The 22,487-nt window shown below is 53.9% G+C and overlaps 5 protein-coding genes across 5 annotated transcripts; 1 reads left to right on the top strand and 4 right to left on the bottom strand.

Annotated features, from left to right (window-relative positions):
- Positions 1 to 58: 58 nt before the first annotated feature.
- On the bottom strand, positions 59 to 2,906 carry BJ171DRAFT_515267 (Phytochelatin synthase-domain-containing protein). Its single transcript, XM_053111925.1, has 5 exons — positions 2,514 to 2,906; positions 2,199 to 2,339; positions 1,629 to 2,025; positions 1,441 to 1,515; positions 59 to 1,106 (listed from the first exon to the last, which is right to left on the bottom strand). The coding sequence occupies exons 1-5, from the start codon at positions 2,799 to 2,801 to the stop codon at positions 442 to 444; spliced, it is 1,566 nt and encodes a 521-aa protein (XP_052964328.1). The 5' UTR covers positions 2,802 to 2,906; the 3' UTR covers positions 59 to 441.
- Positions 2,907 to 6,203: 3,297 nt separating this feature from the next.
- On the top strand, positions 6,204 to 8,173 carry BJ171DRAFT_426811 (catalytic domain of phosphodiesterase 4d; the record flags this gene model as incomplete). The annotated part of the gene is made up of 6 exons (XM_053107782.1): positions 6,204 to 6,686; positions 7,094 to 7,342; positions 7,468 to 7,549; positions 7,720 to 7,797; positions 7,974 to 8,029; positions 8,114 to 8,173. The coding sequence occupies 6 exons, from the start codon at positions 6,204 to 6,206 to the stop codon at positions 8,171 to 8,173; spliced, it is 1,008 nt and encodes a 335-aa protein (XP_052964327.1).
- Positions 8,174 to 9,355: 1,182 nt separating this feature from the next.
- Positions 9,356 to 15,566, bottom strand: BJ171DRAFT_601165 (periplasmic binding protein-like I; the record flags this gene model as incomplete). The annotated part of the gene is made up of 25 exons (XM_053115071.1): positions 9,356 to 9,643; positions 9,908 to 10,199; positions 10,320 to 10,352; positions 10,542 to 10,747; positions 10,983 to 11,080; positions 11,298 to 11,320; positions 11,432 to 11,549; positions 11,635 to 11,814; positions 12,016 to 12,196; positions 12,291 to 12,312; positions 12,417 to 12,438; positions 12,516 to 12,657; positions 12,731 to 12,779; positions 12,912 to 13,007; positions 13,151 to 13,162; positions 13,293 to 13,483; positions 13,701 to 13,943; positions 14,032 to 14,087; positions 14,193 to 14,262; positions 14,404 to 14,445; positions 14,559 to 14,623; positions 14,690 to 14,753; positions 14,834 to 14,924; positions 15,145 to 15,186; positions 15,298 to 15,566. 25 exons carry the CDS (start codon positions 15,564 to 15,566, stop codon positions 9,356 to 9,358), a joined length of 2,895 nt encoding a protein of 964 aa, XP_052964326.1.
- A 557-nt stretch (positions 15,567 to 16,123) lies between these two features.
- Positions 16,124 to 21,536, bottom strand: BJ171DRAFT_569872 (uncharacterized protein). Its single transcript, XM_053113591.1, has 25 exons — positions 21,527 to 21,536; positions 21,360 to 21,423; positions 21,153 to 21,217; positions 21,032 to 21,061; positions 20,829 to 20,898; positions 20,677 to 20,732; positions 20,339 to 20,575; positions 20,160 to 20,164; positions 19,913 to 20,047; positions 19,775 to 19,786; positions 19,592 to 19,693; positions 19,457 to 19,502; positions 19,209 to 19,350; positions 19,117 to 19,146; positions 19,027 to 19,048; positions 18,912 to 18,975; positions 18,634 to 18,790; positions 18,356 to 18,535; positions 18,126 to 18,243; positions 17,901 to 17,923; positions 17,696 to 17,793; positions 17,384 to 17,580; positions 17,249 to 17,281; positions 16,618 to 17,017; positions 16,124 to 16,500 (listed from the first exon to the last, which is right to left on the bottom strand). Exons 2-25 carry the CDS (start codon positions 21,397 to 21,399, stop codon positions 16,276 to 16,278), a joined length of 2,487 nt encoding a protein of 828 aa, XP_052964325.1. The 5' UTR covers positions 21,400 to 21,423; positions 21,527 to 21,536; the 3' UTR covers positions 16,124 to 16,275.
- Positions 21,537 to 21,643: 107 nt separating this feature from the next.
- On the bottom strand, positions 21,644 to 22,425 carry BJ171DRAFT_476904 (uncharacterized protein; the record flags this gene model as incomplete). Its single annotated transcript, XM_053108855.1, has 4 exons — positions 21,644 to 21,742; positions 21,802 to 21,823; positions 21,981 to 22,022; positions 22,106 to 22,425. The coding sequence occupies 4 exons, from the start codon at positions 22,423 to 22,425 to the stop codon at positions 21,644 to 21,646; spliced, it is 483 nt and encodes a 160-aa protein (XP_052964324.1).
- Between the last annotated feature and the right edge of the window lie 62 nt (positions 22,426 to 22,487).

The following is a 22,487-nucleotide window of genomic DNA, read 5'->3' as shown; positions in this document are numbered from 1 at the left end:
GAGCGCCGCCCCGCATCATCGTCGATGTGGAGATGTATATCCAAGAATGTCCGAGCGATGAATGGGCATCTGTGCATGTGTATTCAGGATCCAACCAAAAACAAGAAAGAGAGAGAAACGACGGCCATCGACCTCGAAAGATGGGAGAGGCGGCGGTATGACTTTGCTTTACGAGCGTTATATATATATATACAAGTGCGATGAGGTGGGGTCGCCGAATGACGAGATGACCGATGACTCGAATGAGCTGGCGAGCTGAATGGAATCAATTGGATGAATGGAATCAATCAATGGGCTGAGTGGGTAATACTGCGGCAGGTTCTAGGCGTCGATTCCGATGGTGGTGATGAACTTTGCATCAATGAATGGTGGGGAGGGAGATCCGCGGGAAGGGGGGCGGCGAACATGGGATCGTGTGATCCAGGACGATGGATGGCGCTTTCACTTGGTCCGACAGCTGCTCTTGAGCTTGCCACACTTGCAGTGCTGAGCCCGCAGGAGCGACTCGAGCATCTGCGCAATCTGGGCGACTTCGTCCTTGAGCAGCGAGCCCATTGCCGACCGATCCCGCGCCTGCGCGACCAACTGGTGCACGGCCGCCGGCAGTGTCATAAACACCTGATCTGGGATCGACAGCAGGAAGATCGTGGCCATGACCAGCTTTTGCTCGTCCAGCTGCTCGGGGTGCCGAGGTGATAGGCGGAATCGCTCGCGCAGGTCAGCGCAGGCGCGGACGGCCTCGCAGACATATCGGAACAGCGGATTGGCTTGGGTCTGCTGGTTGAGCAGCCGGATGTCCTTGGAATACTCCTCGGCCAGCTCGGTCGCCGACGGGCTTGAGGATGGATGGGAGCCACTGTCCTTGGGTGATCCAACAAGGTCGATGCCGGCACCCCGGAGAGTCACCAAGAGCTTCTGGTCCGGAATGCCGTGCAGGATGGTGTCGATAGCGTCGGGCAGCCTGTCTCGGGCCTCGTCGACGTTCAGGCGGCGGCTCCACGTTCCGAAATACTGAGGAAGTTGGTCGAAAAAGAATCCATCGATGGCGGACCAGTCTGGGTTCTGTGACGTCGGGATGGTGCACAGACCGATCGAGTTGCGTTCTCCTGATGAACGGAGGGGGGGGGATTCAGTGACAAAGCGAAGCATGTGGGGAATGATATGGCGATAGGGCGATGAGAGGGGTCGTGTGAAAGAGATGTGGTATGCATCGGATGGTACCGTGCGAGGAGGGGGATTGGTGGCAGGATAGACAGTGGACAAGGTTGAGTGACTTTGGTCGGATCAATAGTCACGACGGTCGTGAAAGTGGGGACAACTAACCTTCGAGCAGCAGCAAACGACGGGGTTCATGAAGATGCGGACAAAGGAAGGGAAGGAGGGGAGTGGGGCGACAGGCATCACAGCTGAGGCATGGGGCGTTTGGAAGCGCATATTAACCTCTTCGCAGCATGAAGTAGCCTCTTGGGAGGCGGGTTTCTTTGTCGACGGCTCGCATGGCCTCATAGAGTTGGTCTGGAGAGGACAGAGTGCGCGAGTCAGTGTCGAGGCACAGGACTGGCGTTCGTAGCAGAGAACTGATGGCTCGTGGCGCTTGACGCCGGTGGGCGGTAACGGCGACAACTCACCAACGCTGGCAAAGTAGCTCGGATACTTGAACCGAGCAACGTCAAGGACCAAGACCATGTTCTTCTCGGGGTGATAGGCACCGATGGGGCTGAAGTGGCCATCGCCGGTCTGAGAGAGCGTCTTTCGCGAGAACGACAGAACCATGTGCACATCCGTGCTGGAGGTGGACAGCTTCAGGTCGTCCAGAAACTCAGCCTTGGTGATCCGGTCGAAACGCTTGGCCTCGACCTTGAGGCCGTTGCACTCGGCCAGGCAGGCAAACTCATCAAAGGTCATGCCCTTTTCGCGGATGGTCTCGAGGTTGGAAGAGCCCTCGAGCATGTCGTCGGCATACCAGCGCCACACGCCCTTCCACCGCTTCCTCGGATCGACGGCTAGGGCGTTGAGAACCATGGCCTGTTGTCGAAGCACGAAGCCATAGGGTGAGTCTCGAGAGCAGATTGCCGGTGATGCGGGATGACGTGAGATGACGCGGGAGGAAACAGCCTCCCGTTCCGGGGGGGCGCACATCCCGATCGACAGGAAGACGAAGAAAAAGCGGACGCGAGCCAAACGAGGATGGGACCTACCAGCGAGCCCAGTCCGCAGAATGCCGGCTCGGACTGGTGGGTGAAGTTGCCCGATAGCGAGAAGTAGATCTCGGCGTGTCCAGCTGCCAGACTCTCCTTGAAGAGCCGCCGACCCTCCGTCGAGGTGAACTCGGTCAAGCACTGTGGATAGACACGGGGAGGTTTTAGATTGGGGGCACAGGCGCTCTGGACGTTTTCGGCTTTCCATGGTGGGTGCCCCAGACGACAATGAGGCCGCCGGAATATCCAGACCAACAGCATCGGCTCCTCACAAGCACACAAGCACACAGGCGACAAGACGGAAGGCTGCTGTACCTTGGGCAGATCTCGCCGATAGAACGTTTTGCTGAGGATCTCGTCTTGGCAGGCAGGCTTGGGCTGCTGCTGCGGCGTCACAATCGCTGGTGACGGCGGGATAAAGAGCGGCAGGACAGACTGGATGGCTTTTGGGCAGGTGACGTTGACATGGTGCGACGAATGATGGGACTGGTGCGTTGGGAAGGATGGTGAAATGGAGTGGATCGTCGAGACAACGGAGGCAGCCGACCGAATCGAATGGTTGTGGAAGAGCCGGCGAAGAGCAACGGACTGCAGGGAATGCATCGGGGGCGGGAGGCGGTTGATGTGATGGACTATCGAGGTGGACAGCCTGGCGGTGGGTCGATTGTCGGCTTGCTTTGATCTTACAGCAGGAATTCGCAGCAAGATGCACTCTGGACGACGACCCGACAGCTGCCCCCGCAGGTTATATCGGGCACCGGCGGGTTGCCTGGCACGCTGGCCAAGGGACGGCCGGCAAATCGCAGGGCCGGGAGATTGGGGTTGCGGCGGCGCCCCGCCCCGGCGGCCTGCGATTGGCTGCGGCTTTTTTTTGAGGCCAGTGCTGCGCGCGGCTGCTGCTGCGCACCCTTGGCTCGGGACGGCCAGCCAACCGCGTGCGCCGGCAGCGCGGATTGGCCGGGACGGGCAGCCAATTGCGGGGCGGGCGTCCGGCCAGAATTCGAAATCGCGTGGGTGCCTTCGGGAATCGTCGGGAGGCAGGGCCACCAGAGCCAGATAACCGGGCTGTGGGTGGATACGACCCAGCAAGTCCTGCCGACATGGTGCTGCAGATGAGGTGCTGCAGATGAGGTGCTGCAGATGAGGTGCTGCAGATGGGGTGCTGCAGATGGGGTGCTGCAGATGGGGTGTTGCCGACAGACGAACACAGGCCAGGACCGATACGATCTGGCCAATCTAATCGGCATCACGTGGTGTCCACAGGCGCACACAAGCACCGACCACGTGAGGATGCGCACCCACGCCCACAGGCGCGCACCCGCGCACCCCTGGCGCGCCCCTCCTCGCTCAATCACCCCTGTCCTCGCGGTGTCGTCACCGGCCAGCCGTCCACGCCCTGGCCCATTGGGCTGGCGACTTCTGGATGGCCCGATACGGGATACCAGGTGCGCTCTCCATCAGCTACCCTCTCTTTTCTCCGCATCCTCCCGGTTATCTTTCCTCAGCGTCACCATCCACGCCGTAAGCCGCACCGGCCAGCCACCGCACGCTTGCCTTCACCAACAACTGACTCCCAAGTCCCGAACCACTGCCATTTGAACGCGGATTGTGGCCTGGTTGGACTCGCCACAAGACCATCTCGGAGCAATGGACACTGATGAGCGCGTATCCGAGAACCACGTCGTTCCCCTGAACAACCCCAGCACCGACTCGATCAACTCGCATCTCGGAGGCGCAACCAGACGCATCAACACGAACCGCGCCGGCTCCTTCAATAACCTGCAAATCGGCCCTATCGGCCCCGTGCATACCAAATCCGTGCGTCGCCAGATCACCGTTGGGTCTTCCATCCACCACAGTCGCGGCTCCTCCTTTGGTGGCAACCTCACAGACTTTCCCGAGGAAGACGAGGTGAACGCCCAGGGAGACCGGGGCCCACAGCATGCCTCGTACCAGAACCTCAAAGGCCCCATGTCACCGCAAGTTGTCCAGTCCGCCACGAGTGAAACCCCCTTCCATCTCCGCACTTCCTCACAGGCCAGCTCGATGAGCCTCAATCGCAGCGGCTCCATCTGGCAGGTCACTTCGCAATGGATGCAGTCGCGGCGCAATTCACGCGTCCCAGACGTTTATCCGTCCAAGGCCAGCATCTTTTCCGCCGGGCCGGGCCTCGTTGCTGCTCGCAAGCGGGCAGAGTCCAAAACATCGGCCTATTCGGGAGCCTCAGGCGTCGTCGGGGGCAGTGGCGGCGGTGTGATGATGGTCCAGCCCGGGAACTACGACGCCCAAGAGCATTCCATCGACGACCTGCTCAATCCCTGGACGCTCTCGTTTCTCGACTACAAGCTGGAGCATCAGTATCACTCGCATTTTGTGCGCAACTATATCAACTCGTGGCGCAAAGGCGTCGTGATGCTCTTCTGTCTCGGCTTCTTACTCTCCATCTACGAGATGATCAAGTATCCGTGGGACAGCCAAGAGTTCGAGGCCATGTACAGCCTTCGGGTCACCATCGATCCCAATCCACAGTGCCCTCTCGGATACCGCTGCGACATCTGTCCGTCGGTCGGGCGGCTCTGCGGCTTCTACAGCTTCGTGGACGGCATCACGCTCTCGCTCCTCACCAACATCCTCCCGCTCGTCGTGCTTGTCTTTGTTTCGTACTACTTTGTGAGCAACATCGACGACGCACACATCGTTCAGTGGATCCACTTCACAGGCTTCTTCTCCATGCTCGTCTTTGTGTTTCTGTCCACCACGCTGCACCACTACTTGATTGAGCCGAGCGCCACCGCCTTCAAGCCCATCATGAACTACATGTACGCTCTCTTTGTCGCCTCCGTCTTTCTCCGCGTGCGCTTCGTCTATCTGGCTCCGGCGCTGCCCCTCCTTCTCGTGGTGTTCGTGGTCGAGGTCGTTCTTTCCCTTCCGGACTCGGTCGCCATCAACGACGTCTCCATGTCGTCCATCGGCCTGGTGTCCGTCATTGTCGTGGCTCTACTGAGCACGTACGATCAGGAGCGCATGATGCGAGCCACCTTTCTCAAGTCCAAAAACTACCGCAAGGCAACCGCCAAGCTCATCAACCAGCTCCACAACCTGCACAACACCTTCGACAAGCAGGTGGCCGACTTCAACTCGCCCCTCGACAAGTCCATCGCCCTTGTCAAGAACATCATGACCGATCCGACTCTGAATCGCGACCACGTCGGCATCCTAACGCAGGTTCTTGTCCTACTCAATACCAGCGATCTTATGACTCCCGATCTCGAGAAACAGATGGCCGTTGGTCAAGTGAACGTCGATCAGGAACAAGAGGTGCGGTAGTCTACCGACTCGGTTTGAGATCATCGCGCCACGGGCACCTACCTGCTGTCACTTTGCTTTTCGTTCCACAACCCCAACCCAACTCTCGTCGCAGGACTCATCCCTGACGCTATTTTGTTCACTCGACTCATGCAGGCGTGGCTTGTCAGCAATCTGCTCCGACAGAAAACGACAACCGGTGGCTTTCAGCGGCGCAAGTCTATGCCCGCTACCTCTCGACTGCCGCTGGGCGGCAGCGGTGATATCCAGCGGCTGTCTATATCCGGGCCGGGCCGAGACCGTAAGAAGAGCATCACTTTCGAAGGCGACGTGTACGCCGGGGCCGCCCAGTCGATCGCCGTCACGCTCTCGCGGGGCGCTATTCAGGCCTCACAAGGGTCTGTCGTGCAACACAATTCGGGCCGTCTGCCGATGCTATCGGTGTCACATATGACTGTTCAGAGAGAGTCAAGCAAGGACCTTGAGGGAGTCATACCGAGCTCTCCTATCAGCGCGAGTGCGCGCATGGGCATCGCACCCCCAGACACTCCTGGGCGCAAAGAATTCACAAAGAGTCACAGCGGCATTCTCAAGCTCACTTCCATGACGGGCACCACCACCGGAAGCATGAACGAGCTGAGCACACCCGGAGTCTCGATCCGTCGCGTCTCGATCGCAAACACACAGAGCAGCAACGACATGCTCGTCAATCCACCAGTCACCATAGTACCCCAGCAGCAGCCGCCGCCGCAGCAGCAGACTCTTGGCGAGGGCTTGAATCCGAACAGCTCCTCGGGCCATCTCCAGTCCACTGGCACACTTGCCAACCTCCAAGACCAGCTCCTGGCAATCTCGCTCCTGGAACAGATCGACATCTGGAACTGGGAGGTCTTTGATTTTCAGGATGCCACGGGAAGGCCTCTGTTTGCTCTCGGCCACTACCTCTTCACCAAATCCGAGCTTATTCGCGAGTTCCATTTGCCCAACGACCGTTTGATCAACTTTTTGTCCCGCATAGAGCAGGGCTACCATGCCGATGTCCCATACCACAACTCGACACATGCCACCGATGTCTTGCACGGAGCCAACTGGCTGCTGACGCAGTGCGCCGACAAGTTCGAGCCAACCAGCTTGGAACTCATGGCACTCTACGTGGCTGCGATCATTCACGATTTCGAGTATGTGACATTGCAGTAGCACCACCCGAAGTGTGTCGATAGAGCAAAGTCGAGTGGCGCCACCGTCCTTGAATGAGCGCTGCTTGGGCATTGTTGCTGTACTGACTCCAAGATCGGGTGGCATGTCTCTCAACTGCTTGTCCCTTTCTGTTCCGCTCCACTCCGTTCTGTTCCGTTCTGTTCTGCTATTCAGTCATGTAAGTCCAAGTGCTTCGATCGACGAGTGGCATCGGCTTCACTGTTTGCCATGTACTGGTGATCGCGCTTTCGCCGCCGGCTGTGTGCCGATCTGAGCTCGTATTGAGATGATGTGGTCTTGCCGATTCATGTCTCCTTTGATGGATGCTTGCTTCGATCGCTCATTCGTGACCTTTTCTCTATATCTTGCTGGTATGCCTCCGTGCCTCGCAGCCTGGATTGAACAACAACTACCTGATCGCCACAGCCAACTCAAAAGCCATCCTCTACAATGACCGCTCTGTGCTTGAGAACCATCACGCTGCAGCCGGCTTCGATGTGCTTCTGCAGCCGGAATGCAACTTCATCAGCCACCTACCAAAGGACGACTATACAGAACTCCGCCAGATCGTCATTGATCTTGTATTGGCAACAGATCTTCAACACCACCACTTTTCGGTTATGAGTATGTTCAAGAATAAGGTAAGTGGCACATTACGGCATCATATGCATCAGCATGCCCGGCTCACAAGATTGCAAGCATGTATTCCATCCGTGCTTGCTGTGTTATTGAACCTGAGCACCACGCATAATCCAACACAAACAAGGTGATCGTGACTGGTACATTTGATCCCAACACGAGCGATGAAGACCGTCTGCTTTTGTTCAAGATGTGCATCAAATGCGGAGGTAATGGGAGTTACGTCACTGTCCCGGGTTTGAGCATTGATAGTCCTAATTCTCGCTGGACCTTCCTGGTTGTACTCCCTCAGAGTGACACTCTACTATATCAAACTCACCGTGCCTGTTCTTGCCGCGATTCGCGTCTATCTCTCCAAATCGCTCTTTACTCTCCGTAGATGTATCCAATCCAACCAAAAAATGGAGTATATACGAGCACTGGACCAAGCGGATTCTCACAGAATTCTTCCGTCAAGGTGCGGAGATGTACACCGTCTACTTCGATATCGCTGTTTGGTCTTAGCGGCGCCGTTGGACTGCGACGTCCGCGACGTGTTTCCCGGGCGCTGTTCGATACCGCTGAGGAAGTTCACTTGCATATAAATCATCATTTTAACCCGCCGATTCACACATTCATGTACTCTTGATCCAGGTGACAATGAGCTGCTCAACGGTCTTCCAATCTCCCCCTATTATGATCGCGAGAATGTGGGTATATCCATTTATCGACATGCCGAGTATGAAAGCGACTGAAAGTATTGACCGTATCGCCCTACCGGTGTTTATTTGCAGATCTTTGTGCCGGGGTCGCAGCTTGGATTTATCGATTTCATTTGTGTAAGTGTCGGATGAGCCGTTGCTGATCTCGAATGCGGAACAGCATAGCACCGGAGAACTCAGCATCGCAGACCGGTTTAGATCTTGATATTGGCCTCGAAGCACTCACTGTTGATCCCTGACCGATCTTGATTGTGTAGATACCGCTATTCGAGGTCTTCAATGCATATACCCCTATTCCTGTCGTCACCGAGGGTAAGATCGCATAATACACCTGTCCATCTCCTGGCCGCCTCCGCACCCTAACACCACAGTCGCTTTGTGCTCAACGTCGATTGGTTATTCAGGCTTGCAAGCGAACAAGCTGCGGTGGCAAAAGGTCAAGGAGGAATTGAACAAGAACCAGAGCGCCACCGCCACGCCGGCACTGGCAGCCCCGCCCACCACACCAGTAACGAACTTGAATCTTTCCCGCAATGCCACCGATCCATTTTCAGGCAACGGTTCTGTTACTGTTGCCCTATCGATGGCCTCAAGGGTTCCAGTCCCAACGTCGAATTTCGCTCCGTGTCCCAGCCCGGCACCTACTCCGGCTCCGGCGCCAGTCCTAGCCCCATCCTCGATCCAGCCCGCAGCTACCGCCACTCCAGCCACAGCCATCTCTCTCATCCCGACTCAGCCACCGCTTGCAGCCAGCTCCGTCATTGTGCTCCCATCGCCGTCGCTTGTTGCACCGCCGACCCCTATCACCGCCAATGCCTCCAGTCCACACATTCAAAGCCTTCCATCAAGCCTCGCGCCCTCACGATCCGACATACCACTCGCACTGTCTCACGGCAATCTCCAACAGGCAAACAATCCGATATCTGCCTTTTCATCGCCGCAACATCCACAAAGTCTTCCAAATCCAAGCCCGCTCAAGTCGTTGACGATCAATATCGACACATCATCTCTGGAGGATACAACCTAGCCTCCTTTGGACACATCTGCGACACGCAAACTGTCTATGAGTCTGTCATATGCTTGCTGAGTGTGGCTGCTGTTGGTCATTTATGAGCCCAATACACCCCATCCCTGCTGTTTGATACAGCTGCGATACTGAACCAATGGCTGTGCAAGATCCTGGATCCGAGGCACGCTACTTGCAAGTGTCCTCGGTGCATTGCACAGTGGTGTCAAAGAGGTCAATTTCGTCGGCTGCTCTTCTATCAGAGGTTTTGGCACTTGCAGTTTGAGCAGCACATCAATGTCGAGCCTTCAGATGCCTATCGATTTCCAGAAACAAGGCGCAAGCGGGTTGGTGGCAATCGAAACGTTTGGTAGCTTTTCACAGTGCCTCATGAGCGACCGGACCCCGGCCTCACTCTCCATTTTGAAGCAGTAGTGCGATTCTCTGGATATGACCCGGATCAAGAAAAACCGGTGGACTCCCAGCGCCTCGTCGAATTCGATGTAGCTGCTTTCGAGATCGATAAATATTGACTCCTGCATCCCCGAAGGATCATGTGTAGGGCTCTCAGAGGGATGCCCTTGAGGCAGGTCCACCTACGGTAGTGTGTCCTGTGTCAGCGTTTGCGCAATAATACGGGACAGGCATCGCTACATCCGCGTAGTGGCGGCACTTTGCAATTTTATGCTGCCAGTGTGATGCGCGATGCCACTTGAACGTGCCTGTTCGCCCTCGTCAGCAATCGACGACTCTGGCGTCAGCAAAAAGGACGATGGTTCTTTGCAGATCCACACAGTGAATCGGCGTGCTTTCGTCCACTCCGAGTGGTCCAAGTAGGTCAGCCGGACACATCGCCATACTTCGACGTCTCTGAATATCGTGAACTTGCGGTATTCTGGTAGACTGACACCATTGATCTGTAGGTTGCTTGGGCGCGGTAACTCGACCGTCTGCGACGGCTGGCCTGCGGGACCCACACCTGCCGATTGAGATGTCCGCCGAAACATCTCGAGCACCAGCGGCATCAGCGGGACATAAGCAACGGCAACAGCCACGAGCAGATATCCGCTGATCTGGACCGCGAACTGGGCCTCGATATGTTGTACTTGTGTTGTCAGCACGATGAAGACAGCGACAAGCACGATGTTGTGACTGTTGATTTGAATGTTTGGAGAGACATGCGTGACAATGAGCGCACAAAGATCAACAATGTTCCATGCAATTGTGCAATTAGTCCAACGACACTACCCAAACTTGAAGCCTGATGCTTACATCACCGAGATCTTGAGCCACTTGAAGTCCTTGCTACTCCCATTCGGTTCATATTGGTAGCGTTCAAACACCGCACGGTGTTTCAAGCCAGGTGCAGACAAGAACATGCCACGTCGGGAAAGATAGAGCGACTGCGTTGGTCAACCGATTCCGGTTGGATATGGCTTTGTTGAGTGGTAGCTTAGTACTTCAGAGCACAATGGTCCTCAGTATATAACTTACGCGCAATGGCTGGCATATGGGGAAGTGACGACGAGGAAGAAGGGCACGGCAGTAATCAGAGCGTTGAAGGGTGCCACAACAACAAAGTATGTGTTTGTGAACTGAAAGTCGTTTGACGCGCACGAGACTAGGAACGTCAGTGCCACCGGGTTGTCTGCAGCATCGGGCTTCGTTGGTATCAGGCTTGCAGTTATGATAAGCATCACCTAAGCAGAGGAGTCATTTGGTTGTGAGCTACGGCATCGAAATTTTGGGGACAGGGTGATGGTGCCGAAGTGGCTTCTCATAAGAGATGCTCCAAAGCAGCGATTCTCCGCATCAGCCTCCAGATGCTGATGAGCGAATGACATCTACAGCATATGCCATGAACGTTGGCATTGGCCTCATCTCGCTCGGCGAGTCACAAGCCTTGTGCAGCCACTCGTTTCATTTAAACCATACCGCTTCAACAAGGGTCACAACAAACGCCACGATCATATATCGATATGGATTCACGGGTGCGATTCCAGCGCGCTTGGCGGCCTGTGTGGTGTAGAGATCTGAGGAAACAGAATGTGAATTGGATACGATGCTTTCGGCTATGCTCATAGCGATCAGTCCTTGCCAGATCTAGTGTGAAGATTGCGGCGGCGGATGTGGCGATCGGCACTCAGTACATCTCAACAGCGCTCTGAGCTGTGTGATGCATCGCTCAATGGTTGGCATGTTCCGAACTGGTACCAGCGTCGTGCACACAGCTGAGTTCGATCGACTTACAATGAAATCGCACGAGTATGGCGCTGTAGTATGGCACAATCAATGGGTCGTTAGTTGGCATCGGTGGACATCGGTCGTTATCGTGAATGGACGAATGTCTGTTGCGTCGGGGCCGCGGGCCAGCCCGCACAAACCTCGAGTAGAGCCCATATGAAACATTCGGAAGAATCCGCCGGATGAGACAATTCACATCGGAAGGCACGACTTGATAGAGGAAGATGCTGGACAACACCAGGCACGAGGACAAGAGTACTGAGGCGCAAGGCGATTCATGAATAATGTCAGTCGGAGTCCGGCAGTGCCGCCATAGTTGATGAGACGGAGTCAGCACACTCACACAACGTGCAATAGGCTGGCCCGATGCTTGATATCAGCGGGCTTTTCGATCGAATCCACACCCGGAGGAGCATGGCGATATTGATAGCAATGATGACGGAGGCCAGACTTCGCGACCAGCCCTTGGTATCCCATGTTGTGTTGATGGCCACAGCCAAAGGGTAGTCGATCGGTATGGTGTCTAGGTCACGGATGAAGCGGCCCATGAAATCAGGATGATCAATGCTACTGCAGTCGGTTGCTTTCCGTTATGACACCTCTGCCCTGAGAATGAATGGTTCTTGTTTGGCTCGCTGATATAATATCTATGTTGGTAATATATCGCCGATCGGCCCCATTTCATGAAGTAGATCGGCACTGGCGAGCACAGGCTTGTACTCACAGTTTCTTGCCGTTGTGACCATGTCGATGGGATGCCCATTGTAGTCACGGTTTGGAAAAGTTGGTGGCTGAGTCATCACAACCCGCCGCACTACCGCTGGATCCTGAAAGAAGCTGACGACAGAAGCAATGTCGAGGCTTCGGCAGTCTCCGCCAAATATTCCGCAGCTTCGTGTCGAGTCCTACAAAGTTCGGATTCCATACATCACGGGTGAGTATTTGAGCGGAATGGACTTGTGAGTGCTTCAAAAAGCCATGCTCCGGTAACCGGCTTACCAATTTGACAAAATACAGGGTGCTACGCATCAAAGACGTAATCAAGTAGGCGGAATGGTAAGTTCCATCCCCGATGAAGCCCCGCATTATCCGTTGCACAAGCTATATCAATGCAAGGAACAGTACCCTTCGACGGCGTTTCCGAGATCTGGTGTGTCGATAGTGCGAAGGTTGGTCAATGAATTCGTTTGTAACCGGTTCCTCGGAATGTGCGGAGTGCTTTACCATCGAAATTCGTGTTGCCAGGAGTTGCGCCGGGCTGATTTGCCGAAAACAGCTGCGGGCTCAGCACATTTTGATCGATCGCCCTGTTCATTACGCTGCCGATGTCGACGTCCAGGTTTTGATATGTATCGTTATAGAGGAGCTGGCGGCGATTGTGGAGCCATAGAGTCAGTTTTCAGTGTGGTTTAGTTGTGTGCACTTATGCCGTCGAGTACAACCTTGTGGTAGCCGAGCGCAATTGCTCGAACACAGTCGTATATGTATCTAGGGCCAGTCAAACACCATTACGCTCAGTGCGCGTGAATATGCGCTCGATCTGACATGCCAAAGTACTCAACACAGTGTACAGCAGGGGGTACGGATGCGACGATGGCAGCAATGCTCATTCACTCATACGGTGCGGAACTGCCTTCCGTGACAGGAGCATAGTAGTAGCTCTGGTTGAGAAAGTTGAAGTTTTCCAGAGCGGGAAAGACAGACTTCGGACCCATTCTGTCGATTACATCGATTAGCACGATTAGCACGACTAGCACGATTAGCACGAATAGCACTCGTTTTCACTCAACCAGCGGGCTTGCAAGCTCAATATCCTTTGTTGATGTTGAGCGTCGATTTTATGAAAGAGCAACACTTACACTTGGTAAAAGCTATATCAGGGCAATTTGGTGCCATTCAAAGTGATGCAGCGTCAGTCTCAGTCTGGGTAGCAAGCGAGTGTCCGCACCGGGTGAGAATCAAAGATTCATTTTGGAATGCCACAACACAACAAATATTGACCTATCGACGTTCTGGATACCCAAGGCCGTGGTGATATTGAGTGCATATTGCTGCTTTAGGGTTTCCAGCTCAGCCACAGTTCCCGGGCGGCTAGTCGTGATCCAGACGTATCGCGGACCCGTCAGGCCAAAGCGTCTATCAAAGTGGTCAAGGAGGGAGGTGAGTCGAACGGAAGCTGTATATGCAGGGCCCTGGAGATTGGGATGTAATACTTGCATTGCCTAGACAGAGAATCAAATACAGCCGAGGAAGAAACGAGTGGGAATTCAGCAATCAATCTCCTTGAAGTCGCAAGGGCACGAAGAAGCTGGACATCAACAGCGGATCCAGATGCAACATCGAGCGAGGCTTGATCTGTTGAAATAACAGTCGCAATATGGCCTCGCCGTGGCTGCGTTGCAACGTTACCTTCATCCAGAGCACCGAAGTTTCGATGCTATCTCCAAGCACGACAATGATCCTGGCATTGGAGCTCGCAATCTCCATCAACGGCTTATCCCAGTCCCCAGTCGGCGGCCCGCTTCGCATCTGCCACGACTGCGTGTCTCCGCTTCCGAATGATGATATCTGAAGGATAGTGAGGGCTCGACTCGAGGCCCGCTCGATAAGCCCCGAGAGTATACCCCGGGCTGAGCCCTTTGCTGAGTTTTGCTGAGAAGGCATCGGCGATATTAGATCGCCTTCGCAATCACCGCGCCTTCGAGCGCCATGCTGCATTCGCCGAGGGGGAATGCCATACCGTCACCAAAACCGCAATCTTTGTCCATCCTATATCTTGCACAAAGTCCACAATTGCTAGTGGGCGTTGATGATGCACGGTGTGAGCTACGGAGTTCATTGGGATGTTTGGCCATTTGCCTTCTCCTGTCCGCTCAGTTCCTGTGCGAATGCGGAACCTACCTGCTCCGGCAGAAATCTTGTCTGCGACTGTTCGAAAGAATGTCTTTCTCAGGTTCTTTTTTTTCTCTGACTGCAGCACGACCGGAAGTTATGGTATTCAGTGCCGCTCGTCCGCGAAAGCTGCTAGTCCGCGAGTGCTGCTAGTCCGCGAGTGCTGCTAGTCTGCGAGTGCTGTGCCCATGTGGCATTCCAAGGACCAAGGACAGCTTACCAGCTCATCTTGGTACGAATATGAGCAGTACTGAAGCAAATTCTGGACGCATCAACGATCCGATGGGTGCCACTAATCCCAATCCCATGTTATGGTTCTCGAAGCCCCTCCACAGACTATGGCCTCGACGAGAAGAGACTGTTTGAACAACCTACAGGTATCGAGTATGTCGATGCCACTAACGACTGCAGTTCGACTCCTGGAGGGTAGAAGCTATCGCCTGGACGATGTTCGAAGCGGTCAGTATCGCTGAAATGTCTCTGCTGGTCTCCGAGCATGTACGAACCAACAAATCCGTGGTAGCCTGAGATCGAGGGATCCATTTCCACGGCGCCGATGATACTGAGTGCCTTGAGCCACCAGATAAGCGCAGTATCAGACCCAAGTTATTGCTCGTGCACGGGACGGCCATGAACCAAAGACAACAAACCGATTGGGCAATCATAGAGTCTCCGTTATAGACATTGACATAGTCGTCGATGATGACCGTCTCCAGCCTCTGCAGGAACAGACCGAGGCTCCTGAGTCAGCATAGACTTTGCGGCGGGTGCATGCTGTCCGACTAAGTTGCTGCCGTTTGGACACGGTCTATTACCACTCCAGGAAGGATCGAGTCACTGCAGACATCAATCGCGACTTTCTGTTAGGATTTGCTCATATTCATATATCGAAACTGCGCTCGAACAATATCATGGAGGTTACAGACAGATCTCCTCAAAACCCGCAGGCACGCCGACCTACTTCTTGTTGATCGAATCGGCCGCGACAAGAGCCGAATAGTATCTGATGAGCCGACAAAGCCAAGCAGTTGCTCGTCAGAATCGACAATTACGTTGAGGTACTGGATAGATGGGCCGCGCGACAGCTCCTGGCACAAACGAGGTCTATATGTACCCTTCACCTGCATTCCACCAGTATCGCCCTGAGTCTGGGTCTCCGGCTGATACGTTTGGTAGACTGGCCGAGTACGGGACGAACACGCCGATCCGAATGACGGGACTGCTTTCGCTTTGCTTTGACAGGGAGTATGCTGTTGAGTTGGTAAACCTCCAGTCGCAAGAGGCAGGGGTGTAGCAAGGCGAATCGGCCAAAGTTTGATCCAGGAAGAGTAGGCCGCAGACAGCTAGAGCTGTTCCAGCCAGCTTGAAATCGAGGATACGCATGACTCGGGTGCCTTTAAAAGCTCGCTCGAGACGATGAAAACGCAAAGGACCGAAGCACAGATGCACGCTGAAGTATGCGGATATGCGCTGGTCGTTGTCTGTCGCTCCATTCAAGCCTGATACCGAAGCAGCCCTGCCACCGACCCAATCACCTGAGCGATTGCCGAGAGACAATGCCGTTGGCAAACGGGACCACTGGGCTCCTCAGCCTGCAGCAGGTGCAAAATGAAGCGACATCCGCTGCTGCGATGGACATTGGCTCCAATTTCTGTATTCCAAGCGTGCATTGCCAGTTGTCGCTCAATATGTATCCGCTGCCAGCTTCGCTACCCTGGGATGCGTGTACTTGATTTCATAGTGCTCACCGGCGCCTTATCAGTGCCAGAGACATGATGTTGTTTGCAAATGGCCCCTACCCATAGCTATCGAGCAGATGCATTCGAACAGCGGCTCCACAAAACCGATTCACCCTGGACGAATGCCGCCGCTGTAAACGTTCCGTGAAAACCAATTGACAAATACCGTACATATTACTCATTCCGGACATATACGGAAGATTGTATGCATCGCTGTTTTGTATTGAGGTGGAAGAGCAATATACCAATGCAAAGAAAGGCCATTGTTCCGATGCAACCGCGATCATCGAGTCATAATGGTTACGGTGCCCAAATCCGAAGGACTCCCTGTCTGAACGCTCAAGGACATGTCTTCAGTTCTCTCCAAGAGGGTTGCCCTTGACCTCGACGGTCGGTCCAAGGCTGGCACAAAAATCATAGAGCGATGCCACGGCATCGGTATTCTCCATCTTGAGGCAGTAGCTCGCCTCCGCCGCAAGCACTCGCACGATGTAGAACTTGTGGATGCCCGATGCCTCATCAAACTCGATCACGATGTTCTTGTTATGGAGGATGATGGGCTCTTCCAGATGACGAGACTATGGCGGAGGAAATCGACGTGAGTTCATCATATACTTTCAAAGCAAACCGTGAAATCTCTTCTTGGTGTAGCGCTGTCTCTGCTCCAGCTCTCTTCAACGCAACCAAAAGCTCACCTGTTCAGAGACAAGTACAAACTGCCCGGTGCTCATCCATACAGCAAAGTCTCCAACGTTCATCCACTCGACATTATCGAGAGAGGGCACGCAGCGCCAGACTTCGACACCAAGCAAGACTTTGAGCGCCATGGTGTTTTCGTTTGCCTTGGGGGACGATAAGGCCGATATACCAGTCTGAACAGTCGAGGTATAGGCGAGGCTGAGGTGCTTCTGCGACTCCGAGACTTCACGTTTGTAGATCGTGAACCTCAAGAAGCCCATGATGATCGGAACGAGGGGCAAGAGCGCCGTAGCACTGAGAACCAGTATTCCTGATGATCGCAGCGCATATTGCAGCTGGAACATGGATGGAGCAGTTATGAGTCCAAGGAATACAATCGTGATAATCAAGTTGTTGCTGTGGATAAAGAATGGCGGAGTTAGGCTTCAAAATACGGTCAATAAACTCCATCACCCTGCGGCACAGTCGGTCGCGCTCAGCGATGGCTCAAGTACAGGTGCCTCGTCGTCATTTCCTCTCGCCCTGCGTTGCCCAGCCAGATGATTCTCAGGATGTTTCGATCTCTCAGCGCCGAAATGCTGCGACAGGTTTGTCTCGCCGCTGAGAACCCAGATTGCATAAACTTACAAAGTGGATACTTTCAGCCACATGTACCCCAGGCTGTATGATGATCAACAGAGTATTGCTTTTAATGTTTGTTTCAGAGAAACGGCGGAAAGTAGCGTTGCTCGGAAAGGTTTCTCCACTCCACAGACGGCTTACCTCTTGGATTGCTTCGTACGTAGAGCGAACCCGATGGCCAGGAGCTCGAGGAAGATATTGTATGCAACCAGGATTCCGTAATATGAGTTGTCGGTCGAGGGATTGCTGGAGGCACAGATAACGTAGTGGGTATAGTCATCGATCGCGTGGTTGTAGGGCCCAGGCTTTCTGTCGACCACGAAGGCCGTGCAGATAATCTGAGTGGTCAGGACCATAGACGCATGATTAGCTGTTCGTATTGACCCTCGGGTCCACACAACCTTGCTCGCCATAACCTCGAGTGTATTCACGAGCAACATTGTCCATACATACCAGCTCAACCACCAAGGCGGGAACAATGTACTTGAGATGGTCCCGGAAGACCATTGTGATCTTGCCAGCTCGTGGCGCATTTTGCGTCATGAAAACCTCTACACGTGCGACAGATACCATATCGACGAATCAGCCACCCGACTGCCAAGTACAGCGGGACAGGCGATGAAAATCGCCAGCGAAAGAGCGTGTGCACATCACTTACGATGCAACCTTGACAAGGTGAGGCTAGAGGATATTCAAGTAATGCATTAGTCAATGAGGTCGCAGAGAAACGCATCGATCCATCGGCCGATCCTCCCAGTTCTGTCCAACGATGCACCGACAGACACTTGTTGCTCTCACTGAACCGATCGTTTCCACATCCAGGTATCCAATCGTTCCCGAGTGCTCATATTCAAGAGATCTTCAATGGAGTGTATGCACAAACCTCGCGATAAATCCAATCGCAATCGAAGGAAGGTAGATCCGCGCGATGCACAGCGATGTTGTGGGAATGCCACCAAACACAAATGTGCATCCGCACCCAAGGATGCAGCCAAGTAGCACTACAGCCAACCGTCAAGCACGTATCAGTCAATACCAAACGAGCGAGCTCGGTGTTCAGATAGATCCCTTTAGCATATGCTCGCGAAATGCTGTTGCGGTCGTAGCGCTTACTCATCATGGAATAACTGCGCCCTATGCTGGTGATGATTTGATGTTTTTGCCAGATAATGACTTTGATCAGCAAGGCGCCCGATATGCACATCAACACGATGGCTGCAGTCGAGACGCTCTTCGTCTGGTCCCAGGTGCCATTGAGAGCCACGCTGAGCGGGTAGTCGGTCACCAGATTCACTGTATATCAATCGAACAATCGTTAGCCAGTCTTGATACAACCCCGAGCCGATGTCGGGCTCGTAGCGTTGCCCTCCACGCAATTCGCCATTGCTTACAGGTGCGGGTGCTGTTTTGAACCGTTTGCTTGTAGGTGGTAATGTTGATTTGCGGGCTGATTGAGGTGTTGGTGAACACAGTGGCGACGGCCGTGATATTAAATGGCATGCACACGCTCACTTGCGTGTTCATGACACCGCAAGTGCGATCGGAGTTCTGAAATAGAGGATGGAAATCGATTAGGTGAATCGCTCGATGAGATAAATGGCCTTCAACCAAACTCAGACCAGCTGCGCATCTACAGATGACAGTCTGATACGATAGCATAAACACTCACGTCGATCTTGACGTAGTACATGCTGCGTTGGACATGAAACAAAGCAGTATGAGTCTGGCTGATCCTGGCCAAATAATATAGACTAAAAGTAAGCAACGATATGCGTGAGGCATACCTCATCATCGGATTTCCCAGACCTATTGCGGCAGCGGAGAATGTGAGTATGTATGATAGAACCTTTCAGCGCATGCCAAACAATGCACACCACACGACTTGTCAGAATGCACACTCTCGCCTGGCAAGTGTTCAAGCAAAGGCAGCAAACAGACGAATCGGATATGGCAATTCCATACATACTGTCATAGGTTAAGGTGCCAGGACGAGCACCAGGAACTCCGATCGAGAAAAGAGACGGTGAAAGCAGACGGCGATCGATTCGTCTGTTGATGATATCGCTCAGCGTGATGTTGTATTGCTGATAGGCGGGGTCATAGAGGAGCTGTATAGCGATGTGTGTTCGCGGCACGGTTACATGAGAGCATTGGTTTGGGGACGAGCGTGGTCATGGCCCGAGAACAATCGCCGCAACGACGGAGGATACTTACCCTGTTGAATCCAAGGGCGATAGACTTGATGCAGTCAAACAAAGGCCTGGAGAGACGACAATGTCAGGAACTGGTGCTTGCTGCACCATCTGAAAATGCTCCAACTGGTCGGCAATAAGCCCAGCTGACACTCACGGACTAGAATCGCGGTATGCGAATGTGGAGAACCAGTTGGTCGCAAGAGCCCACTTGAGCCACAGATTGTCTCGCGCGCTTGTATCGGTTATTGGCGTCGATCTGTCAAACCAACAAGACGTGAGCAGCGGGACTAGAAGCATCTCCGCACTTGCGCGTGGCGGGTGGATTTGGACCACTTACAGAGAAAGGAACCTTGGTTGTTTCGGTGAGTAAACGGTGCCGATTAGTACACAAGCCACCAGACTCAAATGGGGTGCCCATAAGATGTTCAAATCTCAAGAACCAGGCCCGTGTGCACACTCCAGACAGCGAGCTTACGGATCAAGGTTGGCGGGGCTGAAAGTAACGTTGGAGCCAAGCTTGTACGTCTGATTGAAGATGTTCATCTCAGAGTAGCTGCCAACTCGGTTTGAAACAATCCAGACGTAAGCAGAGCCAGTCAAGCCTTGTTGCCTGTGGGTGTCCACCCATGTGACAGCATTGCGTTAGCATCGCCATACTAGTGACCCCGCGCGGCATGCTGTTCCTTCGGTGTCTGTGTGTTGACCTCCGGCCGGTCACTTACATGGCCTGTTGGGGTTCAGGACATCAATAAACAACAGATAATAAGCACAGGTATTCGCGCTCTCCGCCCAAAGAGCCACCAATATCGCTTGCCTCTATATCCACAGCTATTCTACATCGCCAAACGGGATGATTTCGTGCAAGCTCACATCCACCAAGGAAGCACATCAGCAGACCTACCTTGATCCACAGCACAGAGAGCTCGACAGAGTTTCCAAACGCTACTAGGATTCGGGCCTTGGATTGCTTCATATTGGATATTGGGAGGTCCCAATCGCCAAGGGGAGGGCTCGATGTATTGGTCCACTGGCTGGGATGGGGGTTGCTGAATGCGGACCACTGCAGGATCGAGATATTGAGCCGTTCGGCGCGGGCGACAAACCCGTCCTGACTGCCTGTGTCGCCTTCAACACTTTGCTGGAGAAGTTTGAAGCGACAACGAGCCGTCAGATGCATGCCCAGCTCAGAACACGACGAACCAGCCTGACCCAAAGCAGGATGTGACTGCGAGACAATACCGATGAAAATATGCCGATCTTTGACCAACCCATCTGATAGATGTAATCCGCGATACCTGGAGTGAAGCAAGTATGGTTACGATCCATGCCTCACGGGGATTCGCCGGTTGCGCTGAGGAACAAACGTATTTCATGCAAGCCGCGGTGCTCACTGGAGAAGGAAGTGCCAGGATCTACGACTGTTCGGAAGAACGTCATTCTGTCCGCCTTCATTGCAGGAGTCTGGTATGGATGTCGGCCGATCTGTTAGCATAGCGAATCATCCGGAGCGCCACGATTACCTGACGAGATAGAGCAGATACGATATCCGGGCTGCTTCCAACTGTCGAATACGAGTTACGTATCCATCACATACCATCGCGCCAATATAGGCATGCGAACAGTACTACACATTTATGAAGAGTGGAATGGTCAGTCGATGGAACCGCAAGGCCGCTGCTGTCGGTCCATCCTCTCCATCGAGCAACTGAGCTTACAGGAATCGCATAGGACGAAGCAAACACTGCCTCCATGGCAGAGTCAGCGGCATAGAATGTGTCGCCTACGCATTTAAGCCAAAGAATCAGTGTGCTGGTGCGCTGACATGCGGCCACACACCGCCAAGCTGGCAACTGCAGTCCATCCCGTCGCTACCAGACATTAATTCATAACGGAATACTGCTGATAATGGGATGTGCTCGTACCGATCAAGGCGTGGTATCCGCCAAAGGTTGGGTCTGTCATGATCGAATTGATTGTGGCCTTGGCCTGGAAACCCAAAGCCAAAACATGAGCCGAGGGCTGCCAGCATGTACTCTGGTGTGGTAACGCATATCCATGTATACAAGCCGGTGATGTGTCTCCTGCTTACCGCTGTGCCGATGATATTGTTGGGTGGTCCATAAACATCAATGACAGATGGTTCGATCAGCTGATGAGCAAGAGTGAGGACGCAAATGTTAGTATCCCAGATGGGCTCGATTCCCAATCAACGATCCAGAGCACCCCTCGCCTGCGAGACGACGGAATATGGCGATAGCAACTGCATCAGAGCCAACTCATGACTCAGCGATTCGGCGAACAGGTCCTGCAGATTGCGTGCATGCAATGCTGTAGCGTGCAAGGGTAGAGAGGAGCGATACTGACGATGCCCGGCAGCACAGAGTCGCTGTGGGGTGTTGGATCAGTCAAGTCAGAAACAGCCGGTACATTACGGGAGGCGAAAATCCAGAGTCGCGGCTTCGCATCAGGGGCGACCACATCCATCATCGCTGGGCCGCTATCCGGGCTGTTCTGCAACACCTCACGCATCGAATGGGGCTTACTTTTGGTTGACGTATGCTGCAGCGGCATTTGCGACGGCGTAGCTACAAGCACCGAACATGATCGCTGCGTTTAGTGTCGCGCAAGATGAGGACGGCAAGGACCCGGCTCAGTTGCCACGACTTACTCGGCCAAGGCCTCCGACTGGGTTGTGTCCCAATATGGATAGTTGGTGGCCATCAGTGTAGTGTCGTAGTAGAGCGAGTATGGCATCAAGAGGCCGATCCGGATGACATGCGACACATTCGCAGCCATCTTTGTGGGCGAATATGGAAAGCCCATGTAGTTTGGGAGCCAGTCGCAGTCGGGCGGATTGCATGGGCCGGTCGTGCAGCTTTGGCAGGCGCTGCCTAGCAGTTGATTGAATGCAACCTGGTTGAACTGCCCAACACACTGCCGGGCCAGCGCCAGCAGGCCCAGAGCGAGGAGCAGCAGTATGGACGGCATTGAAGGGCTCTTCAAGCAGCGCAGCTTGTCCAAGATATGGATGGCTTTGAGGAGGCTGAGAA

This window comes from Polychytrium aggregatum, assembly GCF_025602895.1.
Source record: "Polychytrium aggregatum strain JEL109 chromosome Unknown BJ171scaffold_33, whole genome shotgun sequence".
NCBI classification, from domain to species: Eukaryota; Fungi; Chytridiomycota; class Chytridiomycetes; order Polychytriales; genus Polychytrium; species Polychytrium aggregatum.
This window is presented reverse-complemented; position numbering and strand designations above follow the sequence as displayed.

Bases quoted from the DNA above. Each gene is read 5' to 3' on its own strand.
- BJ171DRAFT_515267 (XM_053111925.1), bottom strand. From the start codon at position 2,801: ATGCATTCCCTGCAGTCCGTTGCTCTTCGCCGGCTCTTCCACAACCAT. The intron at 2,340-2,513 runs GTACAGCAGCCT...GTCTATCCACAG, and splicing joins ATCGGCGAGATCTGCCCAAG to TGCTTGACCGAGTTCACCTC. The intron at 2,026-2,198 runs GTAGGTCCCATC...CTTCGACAACAG, and splicing joins TCTGCGGACTGGGCTCGCTG to GCCATGGTTCTCAACGCCCT.
- BJ171DRAFT_569872 (XM_053113591.1), bottom strand. From the start codon at position 21,399: ATGACAGACCCAACCTTTGGCGGATACCACGCCTTGATCG. The intron at 21,062-21,152 runs GTAAGCTCAGTT...ATAAATGTGTAG, and splicing joins CTTCGTCCTATGCGATTCCT to TACTGTTCGCATGCCTATAT. The intron at 17,018-17,248 runs GTAAGTTTATGC...CTTTATCCACAG, and splicing joins TGGCTGAAAGTATCCACTTT to CAACAACTTGATTATCACGA.